At 40.9% G+C, this 22,890-nt stretch overlaps 1 protein-coding gene across 5 annotated transcripts in view; it reads right to left on the bottom strand.

Moving 5' to 3' along the window:
• PHACTR2 (phosphatase and actin regulator 2) overlaps positions 1 to 22,890 on the bottom strand; it is a 136,809-nt gene that overhangs the window by 32,781 nt on the left and 81,138 nt on the right. For 4 of the 5 annotated variants that reach the window (XM_085055733.1, XM_085055737.1, XM_085055736.1 and 1 more), the window contains exons 2-4: positions 12,075 to 12,242; positions 5,534 to 5,614; positions 2,588 to 2,746 (exon numbers count right to left, since the gene is read on the bottom strand). In XM_085055733.1, coding sequence (XP_084911859.1) covers positions 2,588 to 2,746; positions 5,534 to 5,614; positions 12,075 to 12,242 — 408 coding nt within the window. The remainder of the gene's footprint in view (positions 1 to 2,587; positions 2,747 to 5,533; positions 5,615 to 12,074; positions 12,243 to 22,890) is intronic. The other variant, XM_085055734.1, reaches the window with a different exon arrangement.

Here is a 22,890-nt window from a genome sequence, read left to right as displayed (position 1 = left end):
CCACATTGTCACAACATGCCTGTATCACCTGTTCTTTGTAAGCTTTGGCTCCACCAGACATCATATTAAATAAGAAGGCCATTTTTCAAAACCCAGTTGAACAAGAGGGAAAATAAAGACCACCATCATTTCACAAGAACCTTTTAAAATAACCTCATAACTTTCACAGGGCTGAGATGCATTTTTTGGAACACTTTGATTCAGCAGGAGTTGGAACTTCAGCACACCATGCTACTAAGGAGCAGGAATTAATCCTTTCTTTGGGTCTTATAAACATGGGAAGTGTATATATCTTCCCTCAAAATTTACACCTAAGACTTCCTGACTTTAGAAGCCTCACATCAGCCTAAAGATGAAAGCCTTGCAGCCATTACTGCTGATTGTCAGCTAGTATTCAACTCACCTCAGTTCTCATGATTGAGTGCTGGTATCTGAAGCACCAGCATGTTTTATAATCATAGCAGAAAACAGTGGGCTAAGTATTCCTGCTTCAGCTCTGATGTTGATGCTCTGTGAGCATCAGCAAACCTCCACTCTGCAGCTGTTAATGCCTCACTCTGCCAGTGGGTGTGGGTGTAATGCACACCTACTGCATCTGCCATAAAAGAATCACTCAGGATTAATCTGTCAGGTGAGATGCATGCTGTGGGCCTTACTCTTCCACTGAGCTCAGCAGGCTGGCTCACCTTCCTGCTTAGTGTGCTATAAATAAAGAAAAACTGAAGTGTATTCACAATGACTATGGGATGGCTTGTACTGGGTTTACACAGTGTAACACTGTTTCTGATGTGTGGAATCGATCCTTAACACCTTTTGTGGGGAGAATATTCACTGCAATAAATCTATCTTGTTCTGTTTCAGGGGAGTCAAGACGTTTGCTCATGGAAGAACTTTCTGTTTAGATGCAAGAGGAAAGTATACTTGAAGGGTTTTGCCTCTTCTGGATGCTTATACTGAGATTCTATGAAGACTACAATACCAGTTTCACTCATTTTTTTGTTTTCCTTCTCCTTCCTCCGTAGATTCTTAATTTTCTGAGAGGGACTAGAGTGATAGCTGCACTTTCTTTTGTACTGAGTTACAGCAGTCATTTTTAATTCTTCCCTATAAGGTCAAAACAATATATAAGGAGTGCAGAGTCTAATAAGACGTTTGAAATAGGTATTGAACCTTTCCTGCTTCACTGGAGTTTTACATTCTCCAAAGACAGCTAGAGGGGATGTCAATGTGGTTAGAAATGTGTATTTCAAAAATAAACTGTACCTTAAGAAAACTTACAAGTCCTGACAGTTCCAAAATGCTGTATTTAGTGATGCACAAAATAATAAGTGGTCTGATCTAACCCTGAAGTTACACTGAACCATTTTAAAGGAGTTTTCCATAGCTTTTATAACTCTTTTCCCCTGACCCAATACACATCTGGTTCTAGTTGGCACCAAAAGATAGACGTATTTAAATGTCATGACAAAGGCTAATCTTGTATTTCTGCCTTGTTGGGAGACAGGAAGTACCAGATATCTCATAAGATTCTCCTTGGATATCTAGCCACTTTTCACATAGTCAAGTGATTTACGTAGGTCAGAGAAGAATTTAAAATTCTGTGTCAGCTGAACTGACCCTCTCAACCTCCAGAGGCTCATTCATCACTAGGTAGAGTTTAATAGAAGACATTGGAAAGGCTGTTCAGTCCTGACTCCTTGGCTTCAGCCACCCATGAAGGTCTTGACCTTTTGTATTTTCACTCTTTCCACTAGGAAAATCCAATAAATGAAATAGTATTTAAGAACACTTTTGGACAGGGAAAAGAAGTAGTGCATTGTTCAAGATGGTAGAGAAAGATAATAAAATAGGTTCAAATCCTGTGATTCCACACTGATCTTTACACTTCCTTTAGGAGACAAACTCTTTTCACCGAGGTAGATCTGAGTAAAGGCAGCAAAATTAACATGGACCCTAGGACTACTAAACATATAGCAGTATCTACAATTAATCTACAGAAAACACTATAGTTATAAAGTGCATTTTCCATAAATGGCCTATTTTCTGTTTGCAGTAGTTCTGTAGGCCTATATATAATACACAGTGAATGTTTCTGAAGAGTTGAACTGCAGGTGTTTAAGATTCCATGAAAACCAAGTGGAATGAGTTGCTGAAGTTACTTTCCAAATAATAAATGGTTTTCAAGTGACTTAAATGCTTTTGAACATTCAACCCATGAGCCACTTCTACAATGATATTGCAAGGTGATGCATTTGCATTTAGTATATTCTTTCATAAGAGGAAAACCTGTCACCAAAGCTTGCCCATGGCTACAAGGAAAGGCTCACAGTGAATTCGGAAATTGAACCTTCCTGCTCACATTGTCATGCTCAGACCATGCTTCTCTCTATGACCTTACCATATGCACAGGAAAAGGCATGCCTATGAGTGACAGAATACTGGTGTTTCATAAGCCTTATCTTCTCAGCAGGTTCTGCTGGCATCCTTGTGGTAGAATAGCACTCACAGCGTGTATAGGTGCTAGTGCAAGAACACATTAATATATAGGGTAGGCCAAAATCAATCTGTGAAGAACACATTCATTTACCTTTCTGATCTTCTTTTTTTCCTTCTGATACTGATGCTTTCTCTGATAAAGTGCCATTATTTCCACTGGCTTTTACCCCATTTTCTTCTTGTATGGTTTCTTCACCAATGGCTACAGTGTGTCCATTTGAAGTTTCAAAATTTACTGTTACATCACCATCTGAAATAAAAATTAAAAAGTTATTGCCTAGTTTAACTACTTACTTAGCACCTACTTTCAACACAGGATCCCTCTGCTTTCAGGTTTCTGTGGAAGAAAAACAGAAAGACTTACTGAAATGTGAAACATCAGGCTGTGGATCTGCTCTGGAAAGTAACTCTAAAGAAACTCTATCAGCTTTCACGTTCTTTGGGAGGACACCTATGTGGTAGTGGGCTTGGAAGTCCGTGCTGGTTTCCAGGTACAGCTTCATGTCTGTTTATGAGCATCCTGTTCTCTTATCCCTGCATCTTGGTTTACACAGCAAAGAAATGTGTGCATGGACCACAACAAAGCTGCTACATGTTCCAACATATCCCAAAAATGGACAACAAGGGAGCAGAGTTGCAGGACTACTGTGGTGCACTCCCAGTAAGTAAATCAGCCAGGAATTCAGACAGAAGTTCTCAGAATGTATGTGCCCATCTAATTAATAAAAATAGGTCACAAAGACATTACCCAGTCTTAAGAGCCAAGGTGAAGTCTTCCTGTATCACATATCATGCCATTATTAAATCCTGCAAGTCATATTCTTTCTCAGCTCTGATGACAACTTTACTCACCCAGACTATCTCAGCATAAAGGGCTTTCTAAATCCTGAAAAAAACTTCTTTCTCTTCCCTTAGTCTCTGTAGTCCTGAAAAGTGCTACTTTTGCTAGCTTACAGCTTTCTCTGTTCCACATATTGTAAAGCTGATGCTGATTTTCTTCTCTGGTAATTTCATTCTGCAGGATTCTCTTGCTGTCAATCAAAACAATAAGCAAATCTACATGACACCTCTTCTGATTTCTCCCATTGATTCTTCACTGACTGGAAATTCCACTTCTTTTCCTTGGTTTGTGTTATCAGACCTGGATGTTTGGTACTTCTCTAGGTTCAACACAATCATGCAGCCTCTGTCCTACCACCTTGGATGCTCCCACTAAGGTGATTGTTTCATTGTCTTTCACACTTGATTTGCAAAAAAATGAGTTCTGCCTTCCTAACCTTCTCTAGTTTACTACAGCTGACAATTCCTGCCTGCAACATTCAGTTTCTTCAGCTTCTCTCCTTGAGGGCTTCTTAAATCCACTTTCTTCTCTCCGCCTCCACACGTGACACTGCTGCCTCTTATTCACGTCTTGCTTCTGCAAACACTTCCTATCTCAAGTGGCACTTGCCACTTTCCACTTCATTCTTCTTCACCCCATGTGAAACGCTCTCACTTCACATTTCTTACCTCTCACATTTCAAGGCTCCTCTTGAAATTTCCTCTTTTAGCTTTCATCTCCACAGTTATTGCTTCTAACTACCTTCACAGCCCTCAACTTTCCTGCCTCTCCGGTTTTAGCACCTTCAAATCAATCCCATAATCTTTCAAAAGGTCCTTAAAATTTACAATTTTCACCAAAAATGAAGGACAATGTGATGAAGATAACTCAGACCAGGTTGATACAGGAGGAAGAAGAGAAAATTGTTCCTCTTTATATCCTTTTCTCACTTTGCTCAATCCCTGTAAGGAATCCAAAGTCCCTTTTAAGGATGGAAGAGAGGATCAAGGACACTGATGACCAAAATATTCATACTTTTATCACAAATGATAGTATTTATGTTCAGACTGTAATGAACCTGAGAAGTTAACACATTTCATTACCTGTCCCAACTGCAAATGCAATTTACAACCTTCAAAGGACAAGGTCACAAAGTAAAGTACATGGCAAAACCCACAACAAATTCACAGACGGACAAACTGAGGTATGGAGAGATCACATGTCTTGTTTTAAGACAAAGACAGTGGCAGAGACAAGGGCAGATGCCAGCTATGCCAAAAGTTATAGTCTGATAATTGGCCAAACTCTGTACAGACAAGTGATACTACACATCAACAAACAAGCCCTTTACTTCCAAATATCTGTGTGTATGATACAAACCACACACACTGATACTTTGCTGATTCTTCAGATCAGACAGAAAACCACAATTTCTGGGAGAAAGTTATTTTTTGGAAATGGGGAGTTCTTAGACTCCTTGATAAAATGACAAATGGCTTGATTTTAAGCTACAGAAAATTATTTTATTCACTTGACTTTATTTGATCTAGATTTATAGAAGATTAAGAATATTAGAGAGAATACCACTAGAAACATATTCAGATGTAACACAGAGGTAATAACCTTGGCTAACTGATGTTTTTCCAAATGCAAATTCGGGCTAATGCCACTTACTAAACCTTACTGCATTTTGAAACAAATGATTTCTTCCCTACAGTTTTTTGCTGGTGCCATTTATGATTATGGCCTGTGTGATAGTGGTGGGATCCATATGATCAAAGCACTGGTATTTTTTGATACCTGACATGGATTATATTGATTTTTTGTGGTTCCAAAGCCCCTAATTTTTCAGCCAAAATTTCTCATTTTATACTCTAGCAGCTTTAGACGGCAGACCTTGATTCAAAAATAGATTTATCGCTAATTCAAAAAAATTGTGGCAAACAATAGGTAGGAACCACAGACACCAAATTATTTACAGGGAGCATTAAAATACTTCAGAATATGACCAGAAGTCAGCTGGGGCACCTATGGCACAAGCAGTTACAGAGCACAAATCTCTTGACTCAACTTCAGTTGTGAGCTGGCCCAAATTACCTCTCACACTTCTCAGTTTGTCTGCTCATACCTATTTATACTACATGGAAACAATGCAACAGTGGCTTTATCATATATGTTTAGTGCTTAGTAGCTAAATTCTAGTTAACGTGTTATCACCTTGCTCAGGCATTTCCTTCAGCACTCCCCTTCTTATCAGCTCCTCTCTGCTTTGTCTTGTCGAAATCTTCCTTTCCAACACTAAAGAAAAAGCACAGTTAAGAATAGATTTATTCTCATACTGCTGATGCTTGTGAAGAAAAGGTAGAGAACAATTTTTATTTTATAGAAAGAGAGATCTTGTTTCCCCTCATTCTGCAGGAGAAGTGGCATGGGTTTTCATGGACAGTCTCTGAAAATATTGTCCCACAATTTCAGGCACAAAAAGTGGGGACTCATATGATCCAATATCTTTCGCTGAGCAAGTCTCCTTGAGGCTTTTTTTTTATGGTCAATGGGAAAAGGTACTTTCAGGGTGAAATTGAACTCATCCTAGCACAGGCATTTAACATGTAAAAGTACCTCTTTCCCCCTGACTAGATGGACTAGCTCAGATGAAGATACCTCCATCTGCTTTCTAGAAGTTTTGAGTAGGAAGAGACAAATCCTGCTCAGAGCAAACAAATCAGAGTAGCCTTTGTGACACGCGAACTGTTTAAAGGAAAACAACAACAACAACAACACAAACAACCTTTAATAGAAGCCAGAAAGTTGTGTTCCAAAAGGAAGTAACATCCTCATCAATTGATGCTGGTTGGGTTTCATGGAAAAAAAAATGCAGCATCCTGTTTTTAAGTAAAAAAAAAAAAGCACCGTACACAAAACCCCCAAGACTGTGACATGAAGCATTCTAATTATTGTGTTTATTTCCCGTGGGAGAAATGCTGAATAATTTTATAGGGAAAAGCATTTACAAATGTCAAAATAGAATACCTCCACACTGCATACAATCCCCAAACCAATGCAGTGATCTGGGAGATTACTGTAATGATCCATGGGACCATGGCGCATAGTCCACAAAATGTGAGCATCACTTGTAAAATCCCTTCTCCACCATCAGGAAAAGAGAGTCTTCCATCCTGATTGGGTTTACATACAGACATCAAAATCCATGTGATGTTTAGACCTCAAGCTGAGGGCATGTGGAAAAGCTTCAGCTGTGCTGGACTTCATCCTATTAATGCTTTGGGATAGGGCTATTTGCCTCATCAGCTAATTCAAACACTCTCTAGGGTCAGTCTAACTGCTGTATGCAGATTGATAATACCTCTTGCAGTGTTTAATCTCTCTTGTGCCAGCCCAGTTGGAGTGAATCAGCCCTACAGTGGAGTGACAGGCTCTTGTGAAGTCATGGCAAGAGGCAGTTTGGCTCTTCTGAGAAAGCTGTCGTTCATGCACAGCAAAGCATCTTTCCCAGCAGGTAGTCTCTGTCAGGGAAGGGGATGGTTGAACAGAATGACAGAATTTGGGTTTCAGCTGGAAGGGACCTTAGATAGTCTCATTCCAACCCCTCTGCCACAGGCAGGGACACCTTCCTCTAGCCCAGATTGCTCAAAGACCCATCCAGCCTGGCCGTGACTGCCTATAGGGATGAGGCATCTGCAACAACTCTGGGCAACCTGTTCAGTGTCTCACCACCCTCAAAGTAAAGAATTTTTTCCTTACATCTAATCTAAACCTGCCATCTTCCAGTTTAAAGCCACTTCCCCTTGTTCTATCATTACATGCTCTGGTAAAAAGTCCCTCAGATTCTGCACTTCCCAAATTTACAGTACCAGGTTTATTTCTTGCACTTCGAAGTGCAGGGATGCAACAACTGCTCAACATAGGATGCATTTCCCCATCAAAATAGCACCAACTCCTGGCAGGAGAACTGGAGGCAGTAAACATTTTGAGCAGTCCAGTTCAAGCTCCTCATGCCTGTGAGATCAAGAGCTCACAAATGCAAACAGTACTGGCTCAAGAACATGTAAGCTGGCATGATGTCTGTGTCTATATACTCAGGTACTTTGTGGGATTGTCCATTAAAGGTCAAACTGCTGTGGCGTTCAAATCCCATCTGACAATACAAAGGAGCCCATGAGCATGGCTGCAGACTCTCAATATCAGCTCCCTCCTGGGAGAAAGTAGCTGGAACTCTGATCAAATTAGACTGCCTTGGGTCCTACACCTCAATTACTCACAAGCTCTTCCAGTTTCTCCCCATTATCTTTTAAAATATGTGCCTTGCAACTGTGTGTCTTGGAGACAGTGAAATGAGATGATTTCTCATGTATCTGTGGGACAATCCAATGCCACTTGAAAACAGTAATGCTTTTTCCAGCAAGCTTAAGAACACTGAATCAGACCTTCCTCCATCAATGTGTCTCTCTAGTTTTCAGGATGATATATTTTTTCAGTTCTACAACATTGAATTAACAACTATACTGAATTAATTATCACGGGAAATGCCAATTGTCATTAGGAGACATAAACCCCTTACATTTCTCCTAAAAAAACTCAAAGCATTTTATAAATAATACAGGTTTCATAACATCCTTGAGACATACCCATCTCCATTTCACAGATGAGAAAATTTGTGAACAGATAAGAAGCTTAAGCCCCACTCCTCCATCTTATAAAATGCTAGCCATGAGTGGTGCTTTTATTTAAACTGATTAAGCTCAATTAATTCAGCTTAAAAAGATAATTTATTTTAAATATTATTTGGCCCATGGAAAGAAATCAAGCTAATATACATTACTAGCATCATAATTTTAATTCCTACAAAGAAAAGAAAGAATTTTAATTTAAATTAAAGTGGCAAAAATATGTCCCCTTGTAGAAGAGGAACGAGTAGCCTGTCAACTTAGGAACTTATACTGGGTGCTATCTAGTCAGTGTGGACTTATTATAATATATGGTTTACTGCAGACTTTAGACTATGCAATATATTTCACATTTACACAGTCAAGTATTTTGTACCAGCATCATCATTCAAACGTGTCCTGACTTCTGAATGCTTGACTTTATAACTCCATCATTTTCAGAGAGCTTACTGAAACATAACAGTAGTCAAAAGTAAATAGCTCAGCTGACTGGTTTGAGACTCTTAAAACTTTGTGCAGCTAGGCTGAGTGACCAGCTGATGCTATCACTACAAATATTTTCTGCAATATGTGTATATAATAATGTATATATATCTATATGTGTGAATATATATCAACATGTCTGTCATATATATATGTAAACATATATAAATATATGTAAAGTGTGAATATATATAACATTTCAACATGAACACCAACATTCTGTTTATAACTTTAAGCAATAATAAAATGGAAAGAACAATTTCTCCATCTCTGTACATGTATGTATTAAGATTCATTACAGAGATACATTACACATTCCTGACTGTGAGGGTAAGTGGTTATCAGCCCTTGCCTGCTGAAGAAGGCTGAGGTGAAGTGAGGCAAGGCAGGCAGTCTCCAGTCTTATGCCCCAGAAGAATCAGAAAATCCCAGGTCAAAATCCTTCTCCTACTGCAGTCAAAAGCAGAGCTTACCCTGACTTCAGGTCTAACCATCAGAAAGGATGTGAATTTACCATATTTTAAGCAGCCCTCATTTACTCAAGTAAATCTTATTCCACAAACATTTGCTTTTTGCCCAATACAAACAACAGTGGTACTAATTTTAGGAACAGTTTACCTCAAAAAGCAGTTTCTTTCTCTCCTTCCCCATCCCCTCAAGAGAGACTGCTTAGTGATGCTCAACAGCTACAAACCTCAGGCAGTCTTAAAACCACTTCTCTGACTTGAAGAGTGCTGTGATATTCTGGATATTCTCCAGTATTTAGTTTTGTTCTAAGAGAAGCTTGAGAGAATTCCAATTATTAATTTTTCTCTGACCTAGTAAGAGCTCAAATTGCCTTCTGGTTCCTCTCTGTATATACTTCTGCAGTGGAGCTTTGAACTGGCATCTACTTTGTGCCAAGACACAAACTGCTGCCTTTTTCTTCACAGAAAAACACTGCAGAGGAGAGAAACCCTTGAGATGATGCCATTTTCAGTTTGTTTTTTCTTGATTTTGAAAGCCCTCTAGGCAAAAAGCATACAGTCAGTGACCAAAGACCAAACAGACTTTCTGAGAAAGCATGTGGAAAACATGTTGCTGAAGGAAAAAATTCCAGCCATCATTCCCACATCGGCACAGATACTAACATCTAACATTCAGACATCCACCCTTCTTGATGCTTGTGGTATTTGCTATTTATAAACACCTTCCAATTGCTCCTAAGACAAAAAGCACTCCATGGTACATGTCCTGGCAAGGCCGTAGCAAGCACCTATTTCAAAAAGCCTATTGAAAACCCAGAGAAAGCAGTGAGAGTTCCTTCCAACAGCCCACATGCTGTCTCAGAAGAAACCCTTTCTTCAGTTGCATGAGGATTTACCATGTTGTAGCCCTGTTAAGGGAGCAGGCAATAAATGAGGATCATCGTGCTCTCTCCCATGGTCCCAGGCCAGGAAATGGGCTTCCTGCACGTAAGAGGCACAAACACACACAGCCCCCACTTGGTAATGTAAATACATCTCTGATTGAGTAGTGTGAGGAAGAGGATATCCTGTAGGATTTTTATTTTGAATGGATGTCTTCCCATTTCCTTCTCAAATTAGATAAGCAAGTTTCTTCTGCTGTGTCAGTAAGCATGCAACACGGGGCAACATGCCACGTAGATGTGTCTTCTCAGTCTCCATTGGTCCTGGGTCTATTTCCTCAAGAAATACAGGGAATACTATTTTTATTCATCCCTGAAATTACCACCTAAGGCAGGATGAATGCAATTCAAAGTACTTCTCCATTCAAATTCCAGCCTCACATGAAGCACATACTCAAACATAAGTGATCCCTTGCACAGTTTAAAAGCAAATGAGTATCTTGAGGGACCACAACAACATAAACAAGACCAGCAAATTAAATAGAAGGGAGTATCTAGGGAGGCACTTTTGAATATGTTGACCTTAATTTCTTTGTGCTTCATTTCCTCGTTTCCTTAAAGAAATATGAACACATGCTTTGCCTTGGTGTTACAAGAATTGATGTGTCGTGCTTGTAAGACTGGATTCAGGCCCTCAAAAGAAAGATAGTACAACACATGAAATACTATATTTAACATGAATTTACCAGCTATATCAAAATAATTGAAAAATGGTACCTGCATTATTATTTAATGGCATAACAATTTAACACACGCTGATAGGTTGTGAAAGTTTAGGGAATCCCTGTATACACAGCTTATGAATACTCATTACTCTGAAGAACTCATTGCATATAAAATCACATACCTGTCCAGGAAAAGATGCAGAACATTCGGGAGTCATTAACTAGAAATAACCTTGCCTTAGCAATATGCTAAAAGTACTGGGAAAGCTGAAGGAAAAGGGAAGCAATGAAGGAGATAAAAGACTGAGGTGTCATTTTTTTTTTTTTGATTGCAGTAGTAGAAGACATTGTGGGGGGTTTGTTGCAGGGTATGTGGGAAAATTAAAAAAAAGAAAAAGGAAAAAGGAGAGACAGAAGGATTTGAAGATCTCAGAAATCTGTTCAAAACTTCAGCTGGTATCTGGAATGATGAAGACACCACAGGAAAAGGCTTCTTCTTGCCTTTTGTGTAAATAAAGTTTGTTTTAGAAGTTTCACTGTCAAACCACAGAGGTCCTTGCTGTAACTGTCAGGGGTTGCTATGGGTTTAAAATGTCAAGTAGTGTACTCCCAAGAGTTCAGGAGAGCCTGCTGAAAACACTTGAGTATACCAGTGCTGGTTTTATTGCCTACATCCTTGGAAGACAGTAGACAGAGGGCTTGCTCTGCAGCAATGAACCTGAAGAGCTCACAGAAGATCAAGGGACTCTAATTAGACTCAAGTTTAGGAAACCACTACATCAAATGTTTGAATCCCAACCAGAAGTTTGGGATTCCTGTAGAGGAGGTTTGGCTAGAGCAGTAACACAAAGAGACACATATATGCAGGGTGGCATTCAGTTTCCTAAACATGGATGTCTAACCATATTAGATGCCCCAGGTTTTTGGAGATATCTGCACAGTGATGACAAATATGATATCAAACCTTCTGTGAGAGTAGCCAGGACACCCCGGAACATCTCAGGTGGCCCCTACATTTGGATAACTAAATCCCAGCCACCAATATCCCTCTTTTTCAGACAGAATATAATTCAATCACAACATTTTATTTCAGACCATCCTTCCAGCCTTGTCAATGGGGAAGTGAAGGGGCAGAGCAGCCTCTGTGAAGCCAGGAGCTGCAGAGCTAATCCTCTTCTGCTGGGCATGGCTACATCTGCTTCTCCCCCAAACTTCTGTCCCCATGAAGGCAAGCTGTGTTTCATAATCCAAGTCACTGACTATCAGGAGGTCATAGAGATTTTCCAGTATATTGGAGGATATGTACAGTAAAAAAATCAGGTGCATATTTTTGATGTTCAAGACAGAAGCTGAACAGGGTTACGTTTTTCCTTGCCAAGGATAAAACTGTTTTTCTGTATGTCAAACACCATGCCTAAATAATCCCTGCCATCTAACAAGTACAAAGAGCATTCAAATATTACCCTACAAAACCATCACAGTGTTTCCTATTTGCCACCAAAGGGCCACAGACATACCTGCTGATGTTTCTCTGAATTTGTCACTGGTCTTCTTCTTCCGCCATTTCCAAGGTTTAAAGATTTTGCCGATGTTGGAGAGTTTGCCCTTCCTCTTGAAGGGGGGAGTTTGGGATCCTGGGGCTGGTCCATCTGAGTTAGCAATCGAAGCCTTGTCCAAACCATCAACTGGGTAAAGAAAAGAAGTAAAAATAACTGAAGGATGGAAAACAAAATAGTACCCAAGAGCTAAACTCATCCACTATCAGATTGCAGCAGGCTGTGTGTGCATCCACATGGATTTTCCCTGTTCCAGAAGGCAGACAAGGGGCATCTGATCTCAGCCCATGGTCAGTAGCCAGTCCCCACCTCAGCCTGCCCTGGGCTTCACTGCTTCTCAGCACCTCAACTGCAGCTGTCCAGAACTTGCTTCTCATGATGCTCACCTGGCACATTTGCACAGTCCAGTGGCTTCCCATCACTCCAGAAGAATTTCTCTCACATATTTGGGTGACTTTTTTCCCTTTCCTTGGTAAAGTTGAATAACTAGCTATCATCACACAGAAAACAAAACCCTTGCAATGTGAAAACATAAACTATTTCTTTTGGGTAAAATTAATCCTTTCTTAAACTCTAAAGATAACTGTTCTGGCAGTGGAATGGGAACAGGTCTGTTTGATATCCCTGGTAATCAGCCATTCACAGCACAGCCTGCCATGAGTCAGGCTTCTTATTAACAAAGCCTATTTAACAATAAGCTTTTGAACTGAAGCCAAAATTTAAAGAAGGATTTATTTTCTGCAAAAACATATTGAATGATATAAAAGCCAATATTTAGCATCAATGCTGTAACTTCAAATTTTGTGAACCAAATTGAGACCCATCCCACGACATAGCACACAGCTAAAATAAATTACCCTGAAACATCTACTATTTATTTCTATTTAAGAATTAAAGTTTCTTAAAGGCTTCCATTTGTAGCCTTGCAAACACTTCCAATGTGCTGAATTTTACTCATGTGAGCAATGAAGTAACTGCAATTACTTAGAGACATAAAATGAATCACGGGCTTAACTGTTTGTGGCATATAGGCTCTGTAATTGCTTTCATTCATCTAAACATTCTAATTATAACCAATTTGGAACAGAGTTGATGCCACTCTGAACAGTAGTAATGATAATCATAGATCATTAGATCAGAAATGCTATTCAAAGAAAGAAATATCAATGTCCCCATTTTACAGATGGAAAATATGAGGCACAGAATTGTTAAGTGCTTAATTTTATGTTTGCCAAATGGCTTCCTGAATCCTGGTCCTGTGTCCTAGCTGCTAAAAAGATACATATTCAGCCACATAACATCATGGTGCAATCTTATTTTTCTGTTTCCCAGACAAATGGCATTTAATGAGTCCTATATTTGTCCTAGGCTTTAGATTGATCCAGGATGCTAAGGAAAAGAAAAAAAATCTTTTCTGCGAGAAAGCTGACATAATGCCAACAGAGTCCAAGAAACTTTATTTCCAATGTTTTGAAATAAAGTACTGGGAAGAAAGATTCATTGTGTAACTTCATTGACGTCTATGAAGTTAAAACTTGAGGTAAGTTAGTAAGAAAATGATAGCATTTAAATAAAAAAATCTGAGCAAGTTATGCCATAAAATTCAATATATTCTGTACTGCCTGAGAGATAGAAAACACCACCAGGATAAATCACTGTTATTCAGATGCGACAGAGTTTAAAGCTTTTATCTGTTTGCCTTGGGTATTTTCTGGTCCATAACATGGAGATAAGATGGAAGGCAGGCATGCAAATCGACTTTAAATGTAAAAAGCAAAGATTTTGGAAAGGCCTTGACCGTGTCTACCCCTTGCAGGAGTACAAAATCCCAACTTCCTCATGTGTGTGCCCCAGAGAACAAAGTGAACCTCAGACAGATTTAAAAATGAGACTCCCTTCAAATGAAGCAGCTGCCCCCCAACACCCCCTGAGAAGCCAGGTGGGAGGTGGGGGATGAGAAGACCACCAAAGGCAGTGAGCAGCTCTGTAGAAAGAGAGAGGTATAGGGCAGCAGAAAGAGCCCTGCAGGAGTGCCTTGCCTGAAATTAGGGACTGCACTTTTGTCCGGGTTTATGGGTACTGCCTGTGGAATGCAATCCCCAATGGAATACAGAAGCTTCTGCTGGAAACTGTGGATCTAAGGGAGAATTACATTTACTCAGAGGGTACTCACAAAGACAAGAGAGCAAAATTTATCTTTGCAATTCCAGCTGACCTAAGAAGGGATGGGGGCCACAGTTTGCCGCCAGGAAAAGCGGTAAGAGGTAAGGAAACACCACCAGCAGGTGTGTAGTGCAGCACTGGACAGGTCCTGGGAGGCTCTGAAGGCTCAGCCAGGCAAACCTCCAAAGCTCCTTCTGGGGCTGACCTCGCCTACTGCCAAGAAGTATCCTGCTCTGAGTAACCTCCTGAGGTCCCTCCCAATTGAGATTCCCGTGGTTCTAAGCGGTGCAGAAACACATGGTTTCTCTGTGAAATCAGCACTAGTAAATCCAAGTGAAGTGGTGAAGAAAAGAGACCAGGATCTGCTGGCTGTAGAGTTCTGTCCTGGCACAGCAGCCAGGCATTATCTCACTGGCAGAAGCACTCCATCAGTGCAGTGGAGTGAGAGGCTTCCCACCCCTGAGGCAGCAGGACAAAACTCATGTTCTTGTCCCCAGTGGCTCAGAAAAGCTGAGCTACTGGTGTGAAAAGCCTGCATTCTGGTGATAGGCAGCATAGTCTCATAAACACTAGAACGCTGATCTTTTCAAATCCTCCTGAGTCATGGAGTCCAATCTATTGCAGGAGACCACTTTCACAAAAACCTTATCTAGATTTTTCCTCCTGTGCCCTCCAGCAGAAATGGAGGAGGATTAGGGCTCCAACAGCTCCCCACAGAGAAATACAGATTTGCATCAGTCCCTGTTCTGCCCTCTGCTGAAAACTTGTAACTCCAAAATAATGCTATTCATCCTAGCTACAGAAGTCTGCCTGCTTCAGCTGAGCTAATACATGAAATTAATGGACAATAATTCTATTCAGAAAGATTGAAACTTTTGAAAACAAACATTAATTCCTTCTGACAATAAAAGACAAGGAGTTGTTTTATCAAATGTGTTCAACAAATGTTCACAATTGGGAATTTACTAGTCCACGGATCTTGTACCAATTCCCTCATTTGAAATACGTATCTGAAAAGAAGGAATAAGCATAGCCAGATATCACAGGCTAACTTTGGAAATAATCTAAGATGAAATAATATGCCTAGGAAAAAGAACTTATTTATATTCAAAAGCACATATATTATGTGTATACATATATATTTACAAGCTAGCACATTTTACCAATTAATAAACTATTTAGGAAAAAAACCCATAATTTCAGCAATGACATTTCAGAGCATTTATGGGAAGATCTTTACAAAAGTTATTGTTCCTCTTCTTTGAAACACTCAGTAGGAAACTGATGTTTTAGTTCTACACTACTTCCTTTATAGGTCATGTGCTACTTAAGAATATAGCAGTTTGTTTTTCACCTCAGAGAACCTATCTACCTTCTATTAATCTTTATAAACATTATACATATCCACTGAGGGGAAAAGAAACATCTTAGCTTTCTGAAGTTTAGAGGAGCTTGCTGACTTGTGTTACTCTTTTATTTGTACATAGTGTTGAAGTCCTGCCTTCTTCCCACCATCTTCAAAAAGCCAGCGAGTCACTTCACTGCCTTCAAAGAATATTAAGTTTGACAAGAGGACATTTGACTGTACTACCTGCATAGTTTATGTTATCATATTCCAGTCCTTTGCCATAGGTGAAGATTTTCCAGCTGCAGGATCAGCTGTGTACACAAAGAGGACAAGAAGTGAGGATATGAACCCTACACATGACGAGATCTTGCTGCAAAAGACAAGCAACGAGGCTAACGGAGACACTGCAAAGCCAAATCGTGCCACAGGGGCTGTGAATTAGATGAAAGATACTAAAAGGTATCTTTCTGCTGGTTCCAGGCCTTTTGATCTGGAATGCAGCAAGACCATTTTTTAAAAACTTTAACTTAAAGAAATTCATGATCAAAAAAAAGGACTATATATATATATATGACATTAGATGTTCTGCATTCTTACTTCAGTATATTTTTTACTCTGGCAGCGAAAGTGAAAAGCTACTAGAAGAACCTAACCTCCACTCCCCTCACCAGTGCCCTTCTACACAACTGATCTAATTCTGCTGGGGCACTGCTATATATATTTATATTTAAGGGATTCTTTCTCACACGAGGGCTGTTAAGTACAAGATGGTACTTGATCAGATAATCAAGTTCTCTTCTTTCCCCACCACACTGCTCACAATTAGTACAATCCCTTTTCCCACCCCCATCACCCCAGGCTCATCACCTGCACAGCAACTCTGCTCTGGATTCTTGCCATGTAGCAAGGTTAAGAGTGGCAAGATGAAGGAAAAGTCCTCCTCCTATCGCTGGACAATACAACCAAGATGGAAAAAGGCACAGAATCAAGTGTTCCACTGATATCAAGGCACTAAGGTAGCACTGGTGCCTAATACTTTCACTAGCATTGGTTCTCTTGCAATATAGCCATTGGTATCAACACATCACTCTCAAAGTGTGTGAGGAAAACCTTTTCATCCTGTCAGAATACAGGCGACTCAGGGTATTGCCACATGAGTGAATTGAGAAATGCAGCAGAACCATGAATGGAGAAATGCAGCAGAAGATGCCTTGGCCCCAGTTCAAAGTCACTTTTTATGTGGATTTGGATACAATTTCTGTGCTTATTAACTACCAGTTAGCTAGTACAATTTTTTTCTCTTTCTTTCACTGTGCCCTGTTGTCTTGCAGGGATGTGCTCCGAAAGTCATCTTGTTTTATTGAGACCTCAGAACCTCTTCTGACAGCAATGTGATTTTCTATACAGGCTTGCCAGAGGGCACAGAGTTAGAAATCAGGGTTTTTATGCCAGAAAAATGACCATGTTTTTGCAGCTGCCTATTATCTGCAATTAGCAGTAAGTCATCAACTTGCTAAAGAGTATGATATGCTGCTCATTCCTCGAGCTTACTGGCAAACTTCAAGACACCACATGGTAAAAAGTTTGATGTAGTCATTAAAAATCAAAAGTCATTCTGACACTAAAAATGTCATTTTCAATAAATATCTCAAATTATAACTTTTCCTGACCAGAAACAGATGGAAAAATGGGTATTTTTCTTTCTCACATTTTTGTTTTGTGGTTTGTGGGTTGTTTTGGGGGGTTTTTTGTTGGTTTTGGTTTTTCGTTGTGTTTGTTGTTTGGGTTTTTTTTAAATCTATTTGGAAGGGGAAAAAATGCAGCTAATCTCCGGTGGATAAACTGGCAAATGGGAGACATATAATCTACCTCCAGGAAGCACAATGAATTGCCATCTGCATGCTTTAGCCTTGCCATACATCTGGAGTTTAACTTTGGGGAAACTCTGTCACGAGCTTTTTCCTTTCATTTAATTAAAACACAATCAGGTCAATTAGCCCAAGTTTGAGTGTAGGCGGCAGAATGGTAGTTTCCATCTGGAACTGCCAATATTGCCAAACATTAATTGGACCTCCCTCTGGCAATGAGCTAAACAGGCGGGGTGGTGGCTACTTCACAGGGATGTTGGCTGCTGCCCTGAAACAGCCAGAGGGAATCCTCCTAGGATAACCACAGCAGGAATGGAGATGACTGCCTGAACACCTCCAGGTTTCTGCAAGGATACACACACACACACACACACACACAAACGCCTGGAGTTGTGACCCCAGCAAATTTGGGTTGTTAGAGTCACACTTGGATCAGCAGTGCTAAAGTCCAGAAAGGGCTTCAAATCTGAACTCTGCAACTCCCATCGCTCCACAAGCAAAATATTACCTTGCTGCAGAAAGTCAAATGCTGCAAGAGCGGAAAATTCAGCCCAAAAGGCCATATTCTGTTCTGCCTGTGATGAGCCCCTACCCAAGCTCTGCAAAAAAGCATAGGTACTGCTACACAGGTACTTCAAAGGGAAAGAGGGAAGCCTGTGCTTCCCTGAAAGTCATAGCATGAATGCTCAGGGCTCCACGTTTCAGACAAAGAGCCATGTGGCTCAGAGGGATGCTCAGCCACACTGCTCTCTTCTGCAGTGTGAAGAGAAGGAACATGACCAGAGTTCCAAACAATGATGTATTTATTCTAGTTCTCATTTTCTTACCTGTACACCTGGAATTAACTGGCTGAGGGCCTGCAAAAGCTTATTTAGCTATCTGTCTCTTAGGTAGGATGCCCTAGTCCTACAAGACACTGATCCCCAGCAAGCAAGGAGGGGACCTGACCATGGCTTCCTACTAATTACACAAGAAACAGGACATAAAACAGGGTTAACTTTAGGGTTTGAGATGCATCACTGGGGTAAAGCACAAAAAAGCGTTGCTTTTTTCTTTTTTCTCCTGGTCACAATGACCACCTCAACTTAAATGCTGTTGGTTTGTCAGGTTACAGACTATCACATTAGTTACCACAAAATGTCTCTTGCTAGTGCATCCCAAATGCAGATAACAGACTTGTAACATCCAGCTTCAACACTACTTCACAATATAGTTTGCACTCCCACTGAGTTAATTCTACAGAAAAAAAAAAGCAAAGTTATGATTGTAGGGCACTCTGTAGAGACACTGGAAATACCACAGGCAACACAGCCAGTCAGAGCTACCCAGCCTCACTAAATTACATTTCCCATGCAGGAACCTGTACAGAGCTCGTCTGCTCCATCTACACTGGCATCTGAGCTGGGTTTGTTCTACAGTGCATTGAGCACTGCAGTTAGACCTCTACAATCACACCACCTCTCTTCTCAACTGTTTCTTACATCAAAACACATTAGCGATTCTCTTAAGGTCTGAAAAAAAATAAGGATCTGACCTGTGGTTGCAATATGCCCACAAATGTGTTTGTATATTAATTATTTACATTTTGGCAACATGCAGTCCTCATTAGTACAGCTACACACCCTCTTCCTCCTCTTCAATAAAATGTTTAACTTCTATACTTGCAGCTTCCTAGAGAAGGAGTAAGCGAATGCTCAGCCATCCTGTTATACGGGGTTTGAAAGCAATCTGGCCAAAAATCTTCTTGCCACCTCCTCTCTGACCCTGGACACAGCTGGCTCCAACCAGAAGGAAAGGGATCTTAGGTTAAATGTAGGCTGCTTATTCCTTTTCCCTCAACCCTAATATTTGAGCAAAAAGCAGCAAATGAAGAGTTTCCAGACAGTTATATTTTCCAGATATATGAACTATCTTATCAAAGGTCAAAGCAACTCCTCCACAAAAACAGGGGAAAAAAAAATCCAGGAACAGTAACAGATGTGGGAGGACAGAAAAAACAACAGCAGTGTAATAGCAGTGTACATAAAACAGCAACCAAATTACTTTGAACAACTGAGCTGTTAATTGAAAATTAATGCTTCTTGTGTCTGAATATTAAGGGACACATCTCCATGGAGTACACTCCTACAACAGTCTATATTTCTATTTATAGTTCAAACCTTTTTTTTAATATATTTTTTGAAATTTTGTAATTTCCCCTAAACATAAGCTGCATGTAGTCATCTTATTGAATTCTGTATTGGTATTTTTAAAACATGGCATCTGAAAATCAGAACTGCAAAACTGGAAATACTTTCTTACTGACTTTTCTTGGCATAGCCTTACTACAGGGGAGAGAAATAACTGTAGTAAGTTTACAACAAATATTTTCAGCTGCAGGCAAGTAGTAAATCTTCCCAGCAGATATTGGCTAGAAGTGTGAAAATAAACTGAAGCAAGCACGTGGCACTTCTCTCGTGCAGTGATAAGCAGGAATTTAAAGAAACCATCTTTGCAGTAGTTAATAGGTGTGTTATACTGATGCTGAGATAAAACTGGGTGAGGAGTGTCACAGGGAAGCTTTTGGCCCTGGTTTCCAATTCCCCAGCTAGCAGCAAGTTACTCTCTATCTGCCCCAAACAGGCCAGGAGCCCCTGGACAGCAGATCTCAACAGCAGCAGCAGCAGCACCTGCTGAGGCAAGGGAAGGTGGGGGAGGATCCCCAGTGCCAGCTCACCGACAGGAAGGATGGGGAGACAGATATGCCATGTCACTGCCCTGTTGGAAGCTGGGGAAAAGAAACCTGAAGGATGCAAGGCAAAGGCAGTGCTTGTTACCTGGTGCAAATGCTGCCAAGCATCCCCTGTACCATCAGCCTGCTCGCTACCAGGCAGGTCTAGATGGTTATCTGTGACCCTCTTAGGAGCCTGTTTGCCTTCAGAGAGTGAACCAGCACACCCTCAGATGGCCCTAGCCACTCACTGCCCACTCTGAGTCAAAAACCTGGCAAAACACTCAAAGCATGGCCAAAGTTATTCTGGGCTGTTTCTAGCTCCTCTCCTCTCCATCCCTAAGCAAGCTTGAGACTGTCCCATGTCTCAGCTGGCTGGCTCCTCTGGAGGTGTACATCATCCCAAAGGAAGGCTTTACTCTGCTAACAACTCACCTCCTCTGCATCACTGGCTAAAGGACTCAGCTGCTGATCCCTCTCGGATGCCCTTCAGCCATCCCTCCGACACACCTGGAAAGACAGAGGCATTTCCCTGGATATCTCTGGCTATGTCCCCCAAAGCCACCACCACTGCCAGCAGAGGCAGCATGCAGGCACAGCTGTGCAGAGATGCTGCCCACACAAGTGGCTCCCAGTCACCTCAGCCTGAGTTTTCGCACCTCCACAACAGAAACATTAGCTGAGCCACCAACCATGCTGGTGACTATTTGTAAGGCTACACGTTATCACTGCACTGACACAAAAGAAAAATTGCTTCTAAAACCCAGGCAAAAAATGAAAACTTCCTCTGACTGAACTGGAGAGTGTACCACTGAGCTGGGGCAGGACCAGAACAGGAGTGAAGGGGTGAGAAGCCTGTGAAGAGAGGGAAGACTTCTGCCAGGAAGTGATCACATGAGCTCACTGCCAGCAAGTGCAAGAGATGCTCTGATGCCTTCAACACTTCAATCCAGTGCTGAAGCAATGAATGCCTGAAGTGACATCATCAGCTGTTTTCTTCTTCAGCATAAAAAGGTGGAGAACACCCCAACTTGCTCCAGACCACCCAGTGCCCTTGCTAAACACAACTCTGTATGAATATTAGATGTATTTTTCCCTTCATTACTACTATCTTTAACTAAATCTTCCACAATTAACATGTTTATACATCTGAAAGGTTTGGTTTTGTGGGCTCCCATCCCAAGGTTTCCCTGTTCTTAAGTACTATGACAAGGAGTTCCTGATCTACAAATAACAGAACACTTACATACCCAAAACCTTAGGAGCTATTTGATCAGTCATGTAATTAAATCCCTGGGACAGGACAGCCCAGAGCTCATTGTGCTGCCTTTGGAGAGCAACGTTTTCTTCTACGCTGGCACCACTTCAACACCTTTTTTTCTAGTACAGGAAACAGCATATTGCACTTGTCCAAATGTGTGTATGTCAACCTCAAAACAAACAGTCTTTTTTATGACCTTGCTGGTCTCAGAACCCTGCCAGGGAGGTCAAGGACACTTTTAAACCCAACCAGCAAATTTCTGATTGTTGCTGCCATAGCAAATGTTTGTACAGGCTTTTAGCTCTGCTGTCTTTGTAGAGAAAACTGTGTTTATTTTTAAGTTCAGTTTTTAGCTGCCTTTAAAATGTTTGTCTTTGTTGCTAGATACCAGCTTGAATAAACAATAATAGTAAAACTCCAAAATGCTCAGAACAACCTATTAATGATTAAACACAGTTCTTCTTAATCAAAATACCCATTTGCCAACTCTAAAACCAGAGCCTATAAAAATCATTCATATCATTCTGTATGCATAATATCATAATTCTGAATACAGTCTAAGTCATCTTCTTTGCTATGAGGAAATGGGAGTTGCCAAGTTGCAGCTGACTTTTATTCTGCATATTTCATTACCCTCTTCATCCCCTGCCACACAGCAAACAGCTGTTTTATTCCCTGTATCTTGCTCTTTACTAGGGCCAAGGTGGGGAAAATCAGGCACAAACTGATTTGTCAGCCCAGCTGCCCTTCTTTTGCCAAACTCAGACACTCAGGGGCTTGTTCACATAAAAGGACAGGTCTGCGCAAACTGTGAAGGGATTCAGTTTTACTTTAAAAACCAGTATGGTCCCTTTCCTACACAATCAAGAAAAAGTAATTCCATCAAGCAAGGTGATGGCACTGTAAATCACTACATTAACACCCAGTGGAACTGTAGTATCATCTTCATGAACGTGTGAGGCTGTATCCATATGTATTTTTCTACTTCAGCTTTTCCATGGAATCAGTGTTCATGGAAGCGAGGCACTGGTAATCAAAAAACCTTAGGTGAACAAACTACAAATGATACAAGTACAAACTACAAGGGCTGTTCTGCCCTTCAGCTCATGGCACAGGGATGTTGGGCTGGAGCCTGCCCCGGTCACAGCTCATCCAGAGGGGCAGGTGCTTGGCACTTGTGGAGGTAGGGTTGGAAAGCAGTATCCCACCTCCCTGAGGGAGAGCCAGCAGCACTCTCCTTTTAGGACCAGGCACCAGGCCAGGACTAACCAGAGCATCAAATACTCCTGGGAGGGAAAAGGGCTAAAGAAAGGGGCTTGTAGAAGCTTCAGATGGGGAGACATCATCTTGTTGTCATAGAAGGCACTGAGAATATGCTTTGCTCTCCCAGCAGATTCTTCCCTTGGGGGAAAACAACTACTCTGTAA

This window comes from Lichenostomus cassidix, chromosome 3 (genome assembly GCF_008360975.1).
Source record: "Lichenostomus cassidix isolate B80296 chromosome 3, HeHo_3.0, whole genome shotgun sequence".
Classification (NCBI taxonomy): Eukaryota; Metazoa; Chordata; class Aves; order Passeriformes; family Meliphagidae; genus Lichenostomus; species Lichenostomus cassidix.
Note: the sequence above shows the minus strand (reverse complement) of the source record. Positions and strands in the feature narration are given on the sequence as shown.